The sequence below is a fragment of the Podarcis melisellensis genome, assembly GCF_964234715.1.
Source record: "Podarcis melisellensis genome assembly, chromosome: 10".
Classification (NCBI taxonomy): Eukaryota; Metazoa; Chordata; class Lepidosauria; order Squamata; family Lacertidae; genus Podarcis; species Podarcis melisellensis.
This window is the reverse complement of record NC_138542.1, coordinates 891,660-907,598: the sequence shown is the minus strand read 5'-3', so window position 1 is coordinate 907,598 and position 15,939 is coordinate 891,660. Positions and strand designations below refer to the sequence as shown.

Sequence of the window (15,939 nt, the reverse complement as noted above, 5' to 3'; positions counted from 1 at the left end):
CAGTAAAAAGGTAAAGGGACCCCTGTCCAGTTGTGACCAACTCTGGGGTTGCGGCGCTCACCTCGCTTTATTGGCCGAGGGAGCCGGCGTACAGCTTCCGGGTTATGTGGCCAGCATGACTAAGCCACTTTCTGGCGAACCAGAGCATGGAAACGCCATTTACCTTCCCGCCAGAGCGGTACCTATTTATCTACTTGCACTTTTGACGTGCTTTCGAACTGCTAGGTTGGCAGGAGCAGGGACAGAGCAACAGGAGCAACTGCCGACCTTCTGAACGGCAAGTCCTAGGCTCTGTGGTTTAACCCACAGCGCCACCTGCGTCCCTGGCTTCCACAGTATTTCAACCTAAAAATTCTAATATAAGCATAACTGAGACTTCCATATACCTCTCTTGCGTGTTCAAGTGTTCCATGCAGACTAGCTTGCCAATGACCCTACTTATTTCTATAATAATAATAATAATAATAATAATAATAATAATAATAATAATAATAATAATTTATTATTTATACCCCGCCCATCTGGCTGAGTTTCCCCAGCCACTCTGGGCGGCTCCCAATCAGTGTTAAAAACAGTACAGCATTACATATTAAAAACTTCCCTGAACAGGGCTGCCTTAAGATGTTTTCTGAATGTCAGGTAATTCTTTATCTCTTTGACATCTGATGGGAGGGCGTTCCACAGGGCAGGCGCCACTACCGAGAAGGCCCTCTGTCTGGTTCCCTGTAGCCTCACTTCTCGCAATGAGGGAACCGCCAGAAGGCCCTCAGCGCTGGATCTCAGTGTCCGGGCTGAACGATGGGGGTGGAGACGCTCCTTCAGGTATACAGGACCGAGGCCGTTTAGGGCTTTAAAGGTCAGCACCAACACTTTGAATCGTGCTCGGAAACGTACTGGGAGCCAGTGCAGATCTCTCAGAACCGGTGTTATGTGGTCCCGGCGGCCACTCCCAGTCACCAGTCTAGCTGCCGCATTCTGGATTAATTGCAGTTTCCGGGTCACCTTCAAAGGTAGCCCCACGTAGAGCGCATTGCAGTAGTCCAAGCGTGAGATAACTAGAGCATGCACCACTCTGGCGAGACAGTCTGCGGGGAGGTAGGGTCTTAGCCTGCGTACCAGGTGGAGCTGGTAGACAGCTGCCCTGGACACAGAGTTAACCTGCGCCTCCATGGACAGCTGTGAGTCCAAAATGACTCCCAGGCTGCGCCCCTGGTCCTTCAGGGGCACAGTTACCCCATTCAGGACCAGGGAATCCTCCACACCTGCCCGCCTCCTGTCCCCCCAAAACAGTACTTCTGTCTTGTCAGGATTCAACCTCAATCTGTTAGCCGCCATCCAACCTCCAACCGCCTCCAGGCACTCACACAGGACCTTCACTGCCTTCACTGGTTCTGATTTAAAGGAGAGGTAGAGCTGGGTGTCATTTCTAAGATTTATTACCTGCCAAGGTAAAGTTAAAACACCACCAGAATACTTTTTTTTAAAAAAAACACCACACAACAAACCAACCAACTCATCAGGTTAATTTACACTTTTCAAGAAGCCTACAAAAATATTTTTTAACTGTCAAGGGTAAGGGTAAAAAGGTGCATCTGCAGCATATGGCAAAAGCTGAATAATGATGATTCTAGACACACCTCTGTAGGGCGTTCTACAATTTTGGAGCTACCACAGAGAAAGTCCTCTGCTGAGCTCTTTGCCACTCCTTGAATTCCTAACCTTAACACCCGGGGGGGTCTCTGGGAAAGGAGGAAGTCTTTCAGATATTTGTTGCCCACATCATGCGGGGCTTCAAATACCAATGTGAGCAACCTGAATTGGGCTCAGAAATAAACTGGCACCCAGTGCAGTTGATTTAGAATAGGAGTTATTTGGGTTCTAGAGATCACCCCAGCCAGTAACCTTTCCACTGCATTCTGGTTCAGGGTTTCCAAAGCATCTTCATTGGCATTGCAATTTGAAGGTTGCAAGACCACGGAGAACAGTGGCCATCATCTCTGTCTTAAAAGGGTCCATAACTAGTGAGCCAGCTGTAGCTGGAAACAGCCAATCTTAGTCACCAAACCCCTCTGGACCTCCAGTGATAGTGCTGGTTCCAAAAGTACCACTGTTAATAATCTGCTCCTTCAAAGGAAGTGCAACCTTGTCTGGAACAGGTCATCTCCTTACCTTTTGGACCTGAGAACATGTAGCGCCTCTATCTTATCTGGACTGGGCAAACTGTGATGGTTTGGGCAAGGGGTTGATGAGGTGTAAAGCAGGGCTTGCCAAAGGGGTTGGGGTTGGTGGGGGTGGGTAGGTGGGGTCTGGCATGCACAGCTCGTACGTAAACAGGTCTGAAATAATTCAGTTACATACATGTTGTTTGGAGAACTAGACCACAGACCCTTCACACTGGATTAATCAGATAATAACTGAAAGCACCCGAACATAAGTTATTAGTAGCAATGACAACACAAGACTAACTTAGGTCCTAGAGCAAGTGAACATCAATGTGATATTTTGACTGCCATTTGGTCAATGATTATTGAAAGGAATAAGCTTAAATAAAACTCTTTAAAACTGCTTTCCCCTCACCCAATTTAATAGCTCGCTAACACATACCACAAATGAAACAGGTTGTCTTCAAGATTTCCTCTTTTTTTTGTTTTTCACTTCGGAGATCTGCAAATGTATCGATTATGACTCCAAAAATTAGGTTCAGGACAATAATGATGACAATGAAATAAAACAGGAGATCATAGACAACTCGAGCAGCAAAGAGGGGTTCCTGAAATGACAATAATGTTTCTACGTGATGTCAATTTGCACCCAGCTGAGAAACATTTACTTTGGATCATCTGTGTTTTCAGAGCATGCATTCAGGCCAAGCAATTACATCCTGTTCATTTTATGTTGATGTAGCGGGAAATATGTATTATATTTCCACATTAAAAAATAAACCCCACCCCACAACTACCCCTGGTTGTTCTGTTGCATCTGGTTTGGTTTACACTGACGAATTAGCTTGGTGACATGAAAATCTATTAAGTGAATATGGGTATTATCCAGCCAAAGCAAGGAATGGGATCAAGGCACTCCCTTTAAAACACTCCAAATAAAATCGAAAGGCATCTGTCTGTCTATCTATCTAGCATGCATGAGCATGAAGCTACATCATACAAAATGCTTACATCTTTAGAAGGCTTTCGGAGCACATCACCCACTCCACCACCATTTCTCAGGCCCTGGTTCAGAACTGTCACAATACACATTAGCAGAGTGTCACATGTCCTCTCAATCCCATCCTCATCTGGTTCTTCATCTGTGGATGGAACACATGTATGTACATGATACAGGACTAATCTTTTGACTAAGCTTTTCCAGAGAGACTAAGCTTTTGACTAATGGCAGAACTAGACAAATGTAGAGAACATGTGGTTGCTGCTAAACTGGCAGACAAACACCTCCACTTTCAGTAATGAGTGGTAGAATAAAACACCTGACATAACATCATTGTATTGAGAATTTCCCCCATCCCTTCAAGCTAATAAAATGATGCACTGACAGAGAAACTCTCCTTGTGATTATGTAATACCTTTTTTTCTTCTTTTTCTGGACATTATGCAGAGACAGGGCAGAGGAGAGGAAGATACACATGGTGGCTGCTTTTAGGGGCAACTATGTGTTCTGCATAGGGACGCGGGTGGCGCTGTGGGTAAAACCTCAGTGCCTAGGACTTGCCAATCGCATGGTTGGCGGTTCGATTCCCCGCAGTGGGGTGAGCTCCCGTCTTTCAGTCCCAGCTCCTGCCCACCTAGCAGTTCGAAAGCACCCCTAAGTGCAAGTAGATAAATAGGTACCACTTTCTAGCGGGAAGGTAAACGGCGTTTCCGTGTGCTGCGCTGGTGCCGGCTCGCCAGAGCAGCTTCGTCACGCTGGCCACGTGACCCGGAAGTGTCTCCGGACAGCGCTGGCCCCCGGCCTCTTAAGTGAGATGGGCGCACAACCCTAGAGTCGGATACAACTGACCCGTACGGGCAGGGGTACCTTTACCTTTATGTGTTCTGCATATAATCTCATTTTGGTCTAACTAAGCAGCAGATACTTGCTCAGGGAAAAACAGAAAATGTTTTGTGAGCATTCAACCAACCTAATTTTAAAGCTGGTATTGTAGTACTACAGTTCTCCTTTGAACATGTATCCATCATTGCTGTTAATCTTGTGGTAGGAACAGTGCCACTTTCTGAGAGAACAAAGAACAAAATGTTGGCAATGGAATGATTTGTTGCAAAAATATATGTACAGGGTATCAGCAGACACATTAAAAATTAAGACAGAAATAGGCTGACAATTTCACATTTTGGAACCAAATTTTGGTTTCAGATATACTCACTTGATCAAGGACCTAAATTTAAATACATTGCAAAATCTGTGGATAAAAGTCTTTTGTTGCTTTATTAATTTGTACGAGACAGCTTGAGATATATCTCTACCTTTGTTTTACTTAACAACAATTATGTAAATAACATTTGAACTCCCAAATAATTGTGTGTTCTGGCTATGATAAAACCCACAAGTCACCAAATCTCTCACTTAGTGTCAGAAGAAACAATGAAAGAAGACTGTTGAGGAAGAAGACTAAAGCACTGGCAGTAATGAAGAGATCAGGGTTTCACATTTACAATATATCACAGGCATTTTACTGTTGCTTCTGCCTAAATTACAGAACTAACATCAAACAGAACTCCATCTAGTTAGGATGAAATATATTCAAAGCTAGAAACAACTGTCAGATATGAAAATAACATCAATTTTTAAAAATCATTAAAGTATTCACAAAGAATGACAAGGAGGACACTGAGCTGAGGCATCATCTTTTTAAATCCAGAATATTTAAAGAGTTTCAAGGATGAAAACATAGTTTGATTCTCATTTATAAATATGTATGGAGTTGAGTAAAACACTAATTTAACATTTCTAAAGTGAGTAAACGACGTATATATCAGCTTTATTTGATCAAACACCTATTTTGCCTTATGCATCACAAATGATGAATCTGTGCTGAAAACAAAGGATTTGAAGGAGCAAAAGATCACAAAAGAATACTACCCAAATAAGACTCCATTATCTATCTAACATTCTGTTGTCACTGGAATGGAGATTGATCCTATCTGGAATTAATAATACACTACAGTGGGAACAAGTTTTGCTAGTAGGAGCAATACCTGTGATAGGTGTCCTTTCCACCTCCATGATGAAGTCATCTTTCAAGAACAAGAACCCAACAATGGAGAAGAGATACACAAGGATGAGCGCTAATACTGCAGTCAAAATAATGGAGCGTCCGTTCCGCGTAACACTTTTAATTACATTCAGTAAAGTCTCCTCTCTGTACACCAAGTCAAATAACTGTGTGGGGGGGGGGGACAACATAAAAGTGATCAGCAGAGCTCCTTAAAGTGATTGCCACCTGAACTCAAGTAATGCAATAGTGCAGGGATTTTCAAACTCTGATCTAGGGGATCCCAGGATCAATTAAAAACTTACAGATTTCTCAATGAGAAAATCAGTAATGCAGGACAAGCTTCTGTGAAAGGCAGGTTGCCCACCAAGATCTATCCTCCCTGCCTATGTGCAGCCACGTGTCTGCTGAGTGTGTTGTAGGATGCACTCTCATTTCTGACTGAGTAATGCAGGGGACTAACAGATAGCTCAGTGCTTTGCATGAACTTAAAAACCACTGCATTAGAGGAATAAGCAGCACAATGATTTCAGTGGGCATTGTCCAGAGCTGGCCCAAGACACCACTTTCTGTCAATTCACATAACTAATCCTAAAGCATCAAGATTTTTCCATGGCATACAAATTGTTTTATGTTAATGATATTAAAGCAACCTTAACACCTGTAGGATTATTTTGTATAGTTTTTTGTTGTTGTTGTTGTTTTATGCGGATGACTGCTTGTTCTTAGCTCTCTTGGATATTGGAAGCAGTTGGACAGAAATACTTAAACCAGCAAGTAACCACCTTCTGTATGGCTCTCTGTTATAATGGGACAACAAAACAGTATGGAGAATATCATTGCAATCCATCACAAAGAGTTTAAAAAGTGGAAGAAAAAAATGGGACTGGATAGACACACCATATGAACACCTCAGAAAAAATATTTTAAAAGAACTCCACCCAAGTACAGGTGCTTTAATCATGTAATAACTGGTAATGCAATAACTATGATTATTAACAAATCCAGTATTATGGGTGAATCATCAATACTTAAAATGAAGATAGTCAAAGTGAAACAGGAAGCCTTTAGCTGCATGGTAACAGAAGCAGCAGCTTAAAAATGCTGCAGCTCCACCAGTCTCATTGACTGCCTCATGTAACTACCTACTCTTATGCAGCAAACTAGACCATGGCAAAAGCTTTAAAAAGGTGCCAATTTTGCTACAGCACTGATGGATGCATCAGGGATGTATGGGCTGGGTCAACTGTGAGCAGGAACAAATGTGTTCAGACCCTATGAGGGTTATAACACAGCAAAATGGAGCTCCTCAGCAACCTTCAAATAATAATAATAATACAGTGGTGCCCCGCAAGACGAATGCCTCGCAAGACGGAAAACCCGCAAGACGAAAGGGTTTTCCATTTGCGAGTTGCTTCGCAAGACGAATTTCCCTATGGGATTGCTTCGCAAGAAGAAAGCCCATAGGGAAATCTCCGGGGACCTCTTTTAAATGCTGGCGGTTGGGAGCAAAGCCTTCCCCCCCCCCTCCGGCCTTCAGAAGAGGTCCAGGAAGGCCGGCGGGAGCCGAAAGGCTTTGCTCCCCACCGCCAGCATTTTAAAAGCAGTCCAGGATAGCAGGGAAGCACTTCCCGCTATCCCGGACGGCTTTTGAAGGCAGCCAGGGGGAGCAAAGACTTTTGCCCCCCGCCGGCCTTCAGAAGAGGTCCCCCCTGCCTGCCTTCCCGCCAGCATTTTAAAAAACCCCGGGACAGCGGAGGACTTCTTCGCTGTCCCGGGGCGATCTTAAAATGATGGCAAGCAGCAGCGAAGCCTTCGCTGCCGCCCGCCAGCATTTTAAAAAACCCCGGGACAGCGGAGGACTTCTCCGCTGTCCCCGGGTGATATAAAAGTCCCCGGGAAGGCAGGCAGGGGGGACAAAGACTTTCGCCCCCCGCCAGCCTTCAGAAGAGGTCCTGGACCTCTTCTGAAGGCCGGCGGGGGGCGAAAGTCTTTGCTCCCCCCCGCCTGCCTTCAAAAGCCGTCCGGGATAGCGGAGAAACACGCTGCCTTTCTCCACTCTCCCAGGAAGGCAGGTAGGGGGGAGCAAAGACTTTCGCCCCCGCCGGCCTTCAGAAGAGGTTCCGGGGTTTTTTAAAATGCTGGCGGGCGGCAGCGAAGGCTTCGCTGCCGCCCGCCAGCTTTTTAAGATCGCCCCGGACAGCGGAGAAGTCCTCCACTGTCCCGGGGTTTTTTAAAATGCTGGGGGTGGGAAGAAAAGCCCTTGTCCCCCCCCCCAGCCTTCAGACGAGGTCGGGGGACAGACTGTCCCCGGACCTGGTCTGAAGGCGGTTTCCATAGGAACGCATTGATTGATTTTCAATGCATTCCTATGGGAAACCGTGCTTCGCAAGACGAAAAATTCACAAGAAGAAAAAACTTGTGGAACGAATTAATTTCGTCATTGTCATTGCCCCCTCTCGGGGACAACAAAATTAAAAAGCCAAGGAAGGAAGGGGAGGTGTCCTGGTGATGGGCGTGGTAGCCTGGGATGGAACTCCCAAGCAAGTAGGGATTTCCCTGTATTCCACAGGTGAGCTGCAGAAAGAATGTGGTTGGTCAAGTGAGCCATGGACTCCAAAAGGTTGAAAACCTCTACACTAAGGGATAAAGACATAAGGCTGGCTCAAAACATTTTGGCTACTCAGGTAGAAAACCCAAATGGCATTCACTAATATTGTATGTTTATTTATTATTAAATTTATATCCCATCTGTGCACTGGATAGCTCAGTTGGCTAATAACGCCAACGTTGCAGGTTCAATCCCCATATGGGACAGCTATATATTCCTGCATTGCAGGGGGTTTGAATATATGATCCTCAGAGTCCCTGTTCTATGATTCTATTATCCAAGGAACTCAAAGTGACACACACACTTACCCCCCTCCATTTTATCCTCACAAATACTTTGTGAGGTACTATGCCCAAATCCAATTCAATTACATATTACTACACATGGGCTCAGTACCCTTTCATTTCAATGGCACTTTGCCTACTTGCCTAGTAGGCAAATCTGTTATCATGCAGCTAAAGGCTCCCTGTTTCATGAGCATGGAACTGATGCTCATACATCAGATCTGTCCATATCCTCCTCTGTCACCATGAACAATGCTCTAGATCTGCTGCCTGAGATGGCAGCCTCACCTTCCTTAATGATAAAAGTGATATGATCTAATATTATGACTTCATTTCCAAGCATCTGCAGAGATGCCTTCAATGCATGTGTTGTATTCCACAAAAAGTACATTCTGCAAACAGAGGTGAATAATACAAATAAGTAGAACATGGTTTTAAGTTCTTGTTTAAAGAAGGAAGAGGGAACGTCAGTTTAAAGAATGATGTTCTTTAAATTTGCATCACTACTATTGCTATTAATCAATGGTATTAAAATATGTACATATTTTTAACCCACACAAACCAATAAGAAACACATCCTTCATGGTGTTAATCATCCTAAGATGATTGAATTGTACATCTAAAAATGCAATATGGGTGTGACTAATGACCAACATATGTGGACAAGCATTTGTATGACAAGCGTCATACAAATAGTGTCAGAACACCAGGATTGGCTGCCATTCCCTGCTGAGCTACATGATGTGAGAATTGAGATCTAACATGACTCAAATGAGTTGTATTTTTCATTTTGGCAAAACAGCCACACTCCAGAGATATACTCACCAGGAAGCTGTAAAAGAATTCATGCACACAGAGTCCCAGCATGCAGACAAGGACATAGGCAACGTGGTAGAGGAAGGCCATATCCATGATGACTGCTCTGTATCCACGAGTAAATGTGCCTCGATTCCCAACAAAGCTCACCAAAAATACAATCTTGTTACAAAGCTGGGGGAGTGGACAAAAATTGCTATGCTTCAATAATCTGAACCATATCTCTTTAGAATATCACACCAGGAAACATTTAGAATACAATATTAACCATATTATTACCATATTATCCCCCCTCTTTATATATAGTCAATCTTCGTTTTACATGCGCACACTGGTGGAGCATGCATAGCGCAGAGGTTTTATTAAGCGGATTTTCCAACTGCACAAATTCCCTATCAGACACCCCACACTAATTTGTGTGTTGTTTTTTTTAAGGCTATAAGAGTCAATAGTTCTTATCTACTGATGATTCATTTATTAATCTGCCTTAGTTTATTAACTAACAGGTACAAAAAGAGAAGTATTTTAAGGGTATTTACAAGGAGGTGACAAAGCATTACTGCTCAGAGATGGAGATGAAGAACTGGAGGTTCTGGCCAAATTGAAGTTTGGTTTAAGTATGGAAACTGAATGCATTCCACTTTTCTATAATTTGTGTACATGCTGTCCCTGCATTTAAGTGCTTAATAATCACATACGCTTAGCGTGACCATTTGTCCTCCCAAGTTTTTCCAACTCCACATTATCAACCGTTCACATTTTTCCCCCAACACCACATATTATCTCCAACTGCCCACAAAAAAAACCTTGACCTGGTGGGGTGAAACTGTAATGCTAGCTTCCTGGTAGTTATGTTGCTGCTGTTTACAGGTGAAGTGGTGAAGTTGGCATGGTGAGGGCACACCAGCAGAAGCACTGGATTGACTCCACAAGTGTGCCTGCACTACGCTGACCTCCCTGGCTCCTTTGCTTCCCAGTAAGCAGCAGTGATACAGCCACTGGGACATTAGTGAAGGGGCTCCACCCCACCAGTCAAGCAGCTTTTGACCAGGAGAAGCATTGCATCATGGAAGCTACTACACTGGCAGTTAGAGCTGTTTCTGTTTCAGCAAAGGATCCCCATGCCCAGTTTGGTGGTTCTACAGATCTCAAATGAGCCAATGGATATGGAAGCATATCACAGTTTAATTTCAGGGTTTTAAACTCCATACTGAAATGGACAAAGTAGGCCTAGGAATGTTCTTGCAGCCCAAATGTGTTCGCCCTTCCCTTTTCTTTGAGTTGAGGCTTGAAATTGAACAGATTATTTGTATACCCTACTACCTTAGTTTTTTAATGGCCCAAGATGAATGGAAAAGAGACAAACAGCCAACTTTATAGATAAAGTGATTATTGGAAAACTTATTCTGAATCTGACCAGACACGGGTTAGAGCTCAATGTCAAGCCTACCAAGTGGCGATAATGACAGCGAAGAGGACCTTCTTCACTGCCTCTTTTGCATCTGCAGAAAACAGCAGCAGGAGACTCCTTCAGGTGGTTCTCAATGTAACAGAACCACCTGTGTCATAGACATGGTATGGACCCCAAGATCTCCTGCAATGATTTTGCAGTTTTTTGCAGATAAAGTTGCTCATATTTGGAAAGAGGTAGACTCTACCATAGGAGCAGGGCCCGGGCAGGAAAGTGCTAAAGTCCTGTCCATTCAAGTTGCATGGGGTCAGTTCCAACCTGTTACCTCCGAGGATGTGGACAGGTTGCTTGGACAAGTGAAACCGGCCACCTGTCTCCTTGAGCCTTGCCCATCCTGGCTGATAAAAGCAAGCCAGGAAGGGCTGGGCGATGGGCTCTGAGGGTGGTGAATGCTTCCCTCTGTGAGCGAGCCTTCCCAGCCACGCTGAAAGAGGCAGTTATTAAACCACTTCTTAAAAAAACATCTTTGGACCCAGCCAATATGGCTATTGCCCAGTCTCAAATCTTCCATTCTTGGGCAAGGTGATTAAGCAGGTGGTTGCTGAACAACTACAGGCACGTCTGGAGGATGCGGGCCATTTGGATGCCTTCAAATCAGGATTCAGGCTTCATCATGGGACTGACACTGGCTTGGTTGCACTGGTCAATGAACTCTGACGGGCCAGGGACAAAGGTGAAAGATGTTTCCTAGTTCTGCTGGAGTTCTCAGCGGCCTTTGACACCATTGACCACGACATCTTTCTGGATTGTCTAGAGGGGCTGGGGCACTTTTATACAGTGGTTCTGCTACTTCCTCCTGAGCCGTGTCCAGAAAGTGGTATTGGGGGATGAGTGTTTGGACCCGTGGCCTCTCACTTGTGGGGTGCCTCAGGGTTCCATCCTCTCTCTGATGCTCTCTGATGCTTCTTGTTATCTACATGCAGCCGCTGGGTGAGATCATCAGGGGGTTTGGGCTGGATGTTCATTAGTGTTCATGTGGATGATACCCAGCTCTACCTCTCTTTCAAATCAGAACCAGTGAAGGCGGTGAAGGTCCTCTGTGAGTGCCTGGAGGTGGTTGGAGGTTGGATGGCGGCTAACAGATTGATGTTGAATCCTGACAAGGCAGAAGTACTGTTTTGGGGGGACAGGAGGCGGGCAGGTGTGGAGGACTCCCTAGTCCTGAATGGGGCAACTGTGCCCCTGAAGGACCAGGTGCACAGCCTGGGAGTCCTTTTAGACTTGCAGTTGTCCATGGAGGCGCAGGTCAATTCTGTGTCCAGAGCAGCTGTTTACCAGCTTCATCTGGTATGCAGACTGAGACCCGATCTGCCTACAGACTGTCTTGCCAGAGTGGTGCATGCTCTAGTTATCTCCTGCTTGGACTACTACCTTTGAAGGTGACCCGGAAACTACAACTAATCCAGAATGCGGCAGCTAGACTGGCGACTGGGAGTGGCCGCCAAGACCATATAATACCGGTCCTGAAAGACCAACATTGGCTCCCAGTACGTTTCTGAGCAGAATTCAAAGTGTTGGTGCTGACCTTTAAAGCCCTAAACGGCCTCGGCCCAGGATACCCGAAGGAGCATCTCCACCCCATTGTTCGGCCTGGACACTGAGGTCCAGCACCGAGGGCCTTCTGGCGCTTCCCTCACTGCGAAAAGTGAAGTTACAGAGAACCAGGCAGAGGGCCTTCTCAATAGTGGCACCCGCCCTGTGGAACACTCTCCCATCGGATGTCAAGAAAATAAACAACTATCTGACTTTTAGAAGACATTTGAAGGCAACCCTGTTTAGGGAAGTTTTTAATGTTTGATGTTTTATCATATTTTTAATATTCTGTGGGGAGTTGCCCAGAGTGGCTGGGGAAACCCAGCCAGATGGGCGGGGTGTAAATAATAAATTGTTGTTGTTGTTGTTGAAGTACTTACGTTAGCAGCACCAAGAAGGATCAATGTAGGCCCAAGGCCAATAGTGTATATGGACCTGAGCATTACAGACACCAGAAATGGGCGAATACCAACAGGTTTAGGGAAGAAGAAAAGCAGCAATGTACATATGCCTACTGCTATCCAGAGAAGAACTGAAAATAGCGGAGAAAGTGTGCCTAGAAAGAAAAAGAAAGAAAGAAAAGGTCATTATAACTTTATAACGTAAAAACTGTATTACTGATACAATACCAGTGTCCTGTCCAACTCAGTATGTATAGGAAAAATTGTATTTACATATTTATACTTTTTCAGTCATAATGTTGTAGAAGATAAAATGAGCAAGATAGCAACAAGGCTGGGAGCCCTTTTCTTGTGCTTTTAGTAGTGCCTTGATCTGCAGACATTTTTTTCCTGCAGTGAAATGATTTCAGCAGATCAAGCTGTGGCAAAAGCACTAAACAGGCTGGGCCATTCCCAACTGCAGGTGGGTACCTATCCTGTAGGTGTGGTTGTTTCTGGAACACAGTCAGAATCCAGGAGCTAGGCTCTTTACACCAGTGTTTCCCAACCTTTTCCCAATCATGGCCCCCTTCCGACCTAGTTTCCTTGGGCATAGCTAAAGGGGGGTGAGGGCAGCTGTCCCCCCAAATATGTAAAAATCAATACAAATTAATACAAATCTTAGGTTCTCCCCCCCAAAAAAAATTATGGCTACACCCATGCCTCCCCATCCTACAGGTAGAAAGGTAGCTATTTAAATGTTTTGTTTTTAAATAGAACATGTTTTATTTATATATATATATTAATTTATACAAAATACAGTTACATAAAATGATAGGAACATAATGAAATATTGTTGAAGCAGGAAAACACAGAATCATAGAGCTGGAAGGGACCCCAAGGGTTATCTTTCGAGTGCAAACCGCTCCAGCGTAGGAAACTCAGCTCAAGCATCCCTGACAGATGGCCATCCAACCTCTGCTTAGAAACCTCCAAGGAAGGAGAGTCCAGAACCTCACGAGGGAGATCCATCTTCCATGTATTATAAAAAGTAAATAACACTTATGTGACCCCAGTTATTTGACACAGAGTGGGAAAGCTACAGATACAGTCCAAAAGGTGCACAGGGAGTTCTGTATATATGGGGAGGGGGGAATTAAAAAGCTAGTGGTCCTCACTGACTTGGTGCAAAAAAAGATATTGCTATCTGGAGGAGTCCTGGTTGCCTAGAAAAAACACTATAGCCCCACCCTTAACCTTACTCCCATAAGGCCCACTCAAATCAGTGCGGCTTTCTTCTGAGTAGACACTTCATTATTTGCAAGCCAGCAGCACCAGACAACCCCACTCAGCTAGACGCCGGGGTGGACTTCAGCCCGAACCTTGAAGAGCCGGGCCGACGCTGCTGATGGGCCCTGCGCTCCTTGGCAACATCCGAAGGCCCTGATCTGCTTGCATGGATTGCACCCCATGCCTTGCAGAGTCAGGCCCAGCAACAAGCAGCTCAGGCTCACCCAGCCCTACCCAGCCCTACCCCACCACTGCCCTTACCTGACCTGGGGGCTCTGGATTGCAGGCTCTACTGGTCAAAAGGGGAACCTCAGCAATCACCCTCTCCCACCAGAAAGAAATCAGGATTGATTGGCCAATCAATCAGGTTTTAAAAAAAGAAAAAACTTTCTTCTTCAGTTCCCTCTGTGGTCCCCATGCCTCGTGCTGTGGCCATTTGTGCAATTTTTACCTGTGCCCCCCCTGGAACATCCTGGGACCCCTGCTCTAGGAAACACTGCTCTACATCGCCATCCCTGATGTGCCTTGTGCTGTGCTGTAATAAACAAAAACTGCAAACTTGGGCTAAGGTCAAGCCAATAGTAGAAGTGGATACAGTATGGACTCATGCATGCTTCGGTTCATAATAAAAGTAGAAGTGGATATGTTTATGTGCTGTCATAGTTTGCAGGAAGAAGGAAGACCCTATCGCCACAAGCTGCAGACTAAAGCTGCTTTTAAACATGCTATGTTAAAATTTTGCTAAAGGTATTGATAAAGGGATATAAACCCTTCTACCTCTCAGTCATGAGTTCATAATGAGTCCAGTTAGTAACATGTGAACCACCATCAGTGGAGTGAATCCGGTTTCAAGGAGAAACACGTGTTCCTCATTAATACTTCCTGCACCACACTTGAAGATTACAAACACTCTTATTGGCAGGCTGGCTCAGCCAAGGATTGAAGTGGAGTGACCTGGAGTCTGACCTATCCTTTCAGCCCATGTGGTCCTGAGCAGGTGATGACATAGCAACAAGGGATCACAGCTCCGGAACCATCAATGAAGCAGTCGAATGAAGCAGTTTTTGTCCCTTATGGTCCTATCCTCACAAGTATCCCAAACACTTGAAGATGTTGGAGAGAGAGAGAGAGAGAGAGAGAGGGGGGGGGGGGGAGACTGAGCCTAGGGCTTGCCGATTGGAAGGTCAGCAGTTTGAATCCCTGAAACAGGGTGAGCTCCCGTTGCTCGGTCCACGCTCCTGCCCACCTAGCAGTCCAAAAGCACGTCAAAGTGCAAGTAGATAAATAGGTACCACTGTGGCGGGAAGGTAAACGGCGTTTCCGTGCACTGCTCTGGTTTCGCCAGAAGCGACTTAGTCATGCTGGCCACATGATCCAGAAAAACTGTCTGCGGACAAACAGCAGCTCCCTCGGCCAGTAAAGTGAGATGAGCACCGCAACCCCAGAGTTGTCCGTGACTGGACTTAACTGTCAGGGGTCCTTTACCTTTAATAGAAAATAAATCCCTGCACACAGAAATATAGTACATCAGAGAAGAGGCTACGTGTGTGTGTGTGTATGAGAGAGAGAGAGAGAGAGAGAGAGAGAGAGAGATATTACGTAGTTATATGCAAAGAGCATTCAAACAGGCAACCCCCCCCCCCAAATCTTCCAGCTGAAATAGAACTTTCTAGAAAAAAGCATTATTACCACTTTACCACTTGGCATGTATATCTAATCTGGCTCATACATGCATGTTTTTAAAATTCTTTTTTTCGGGAGGGGGCAGGTGAGACCCTCTATTCATGCAGGCATTGAGATTCATCTGCATGGTTGTCTGGGTAATCTTAACTCTTAATAAATAAAGCTGCCACTTCAGTGATGATGCAACTCCCTGTTTTGTACTCCATCTAACCTTTCCAGCCCTACTCAGTATAATTAAAAGTATGTGAACAATTGACATGGGTACGGTTAGCAGTGATTAAAACATGAGACATGTTCTTCCCCTCCCCCAAGACTCTCAGGACATGCCCACACATTTTAGGTGCTGAGCTTAACCTATTAATTCCAAGAATACTGGAATTAATGTACTTCCAAGAGCACATGATGGGAGTTATTCAGCTGCAAGGAGCTGAAGAAGGCAATCAGAACACATGACAGGAGCAAATCATATGCCTCGGGGGATGTGAGCATCTTAATGAGCATGTTGGCGCAGAACTTTCTGAATGACACCCAAACTTCTCACTTAACAATTATTAGCACCCTTGCCATATCTGCTGCCCCAAACATCACAAATTAAGATCTCTCACTTTTAAACACTTGCAGACATTTTTAAAAACAATTTTTATTGG

General features: G+C 44.9%; 1 protein-coding gene across 6 annotated transcripts in view; it reads right to left on the bottom strand.

Annotated features, from left to right (window-relative positions):
• The window catches only part of ITPR2 (inositol 1,4,5-trisphosphate receptor type 2), a 313,187-nt gene that overhangs the window by 17,350 nt on the left and 279,898 nt on the right, over window positions 1-15,939 (bottom strand). For all 6 annotated transcript variants that reach the window (XM_081927580.1, XM_081927582.1, XM_081927583.1 and 3 more), the window contains 6 exons: window positions 12,320-12,495; window positions 8,945-9,109; window positions 5,208-5,391; window positions 4,133-4,225; window positions 3,174-3,304; window positions 2,605-2,770 (listed from right to left, as the gene is read on the bottom strand). In XM_081927580.1, coding sequence (XP_081783706.1) covers window positions 2,605-2,770; window positions 3,174-3,304; window positions 4,133-4,225; window positions 5,208-5,391; window positions 8,945-9,109; window positions 12,320-12,495 — 915 coding nt within the window. The remainder of the gene's footprint in view (window positions 1-2,604; window positions 2,771-3,173; window positions 3,305-4,132; window positions 4,226-5,207; window positions 5,392-8,944; window positions 9,110-12,319; window positions 12,496-15,939) is intronic.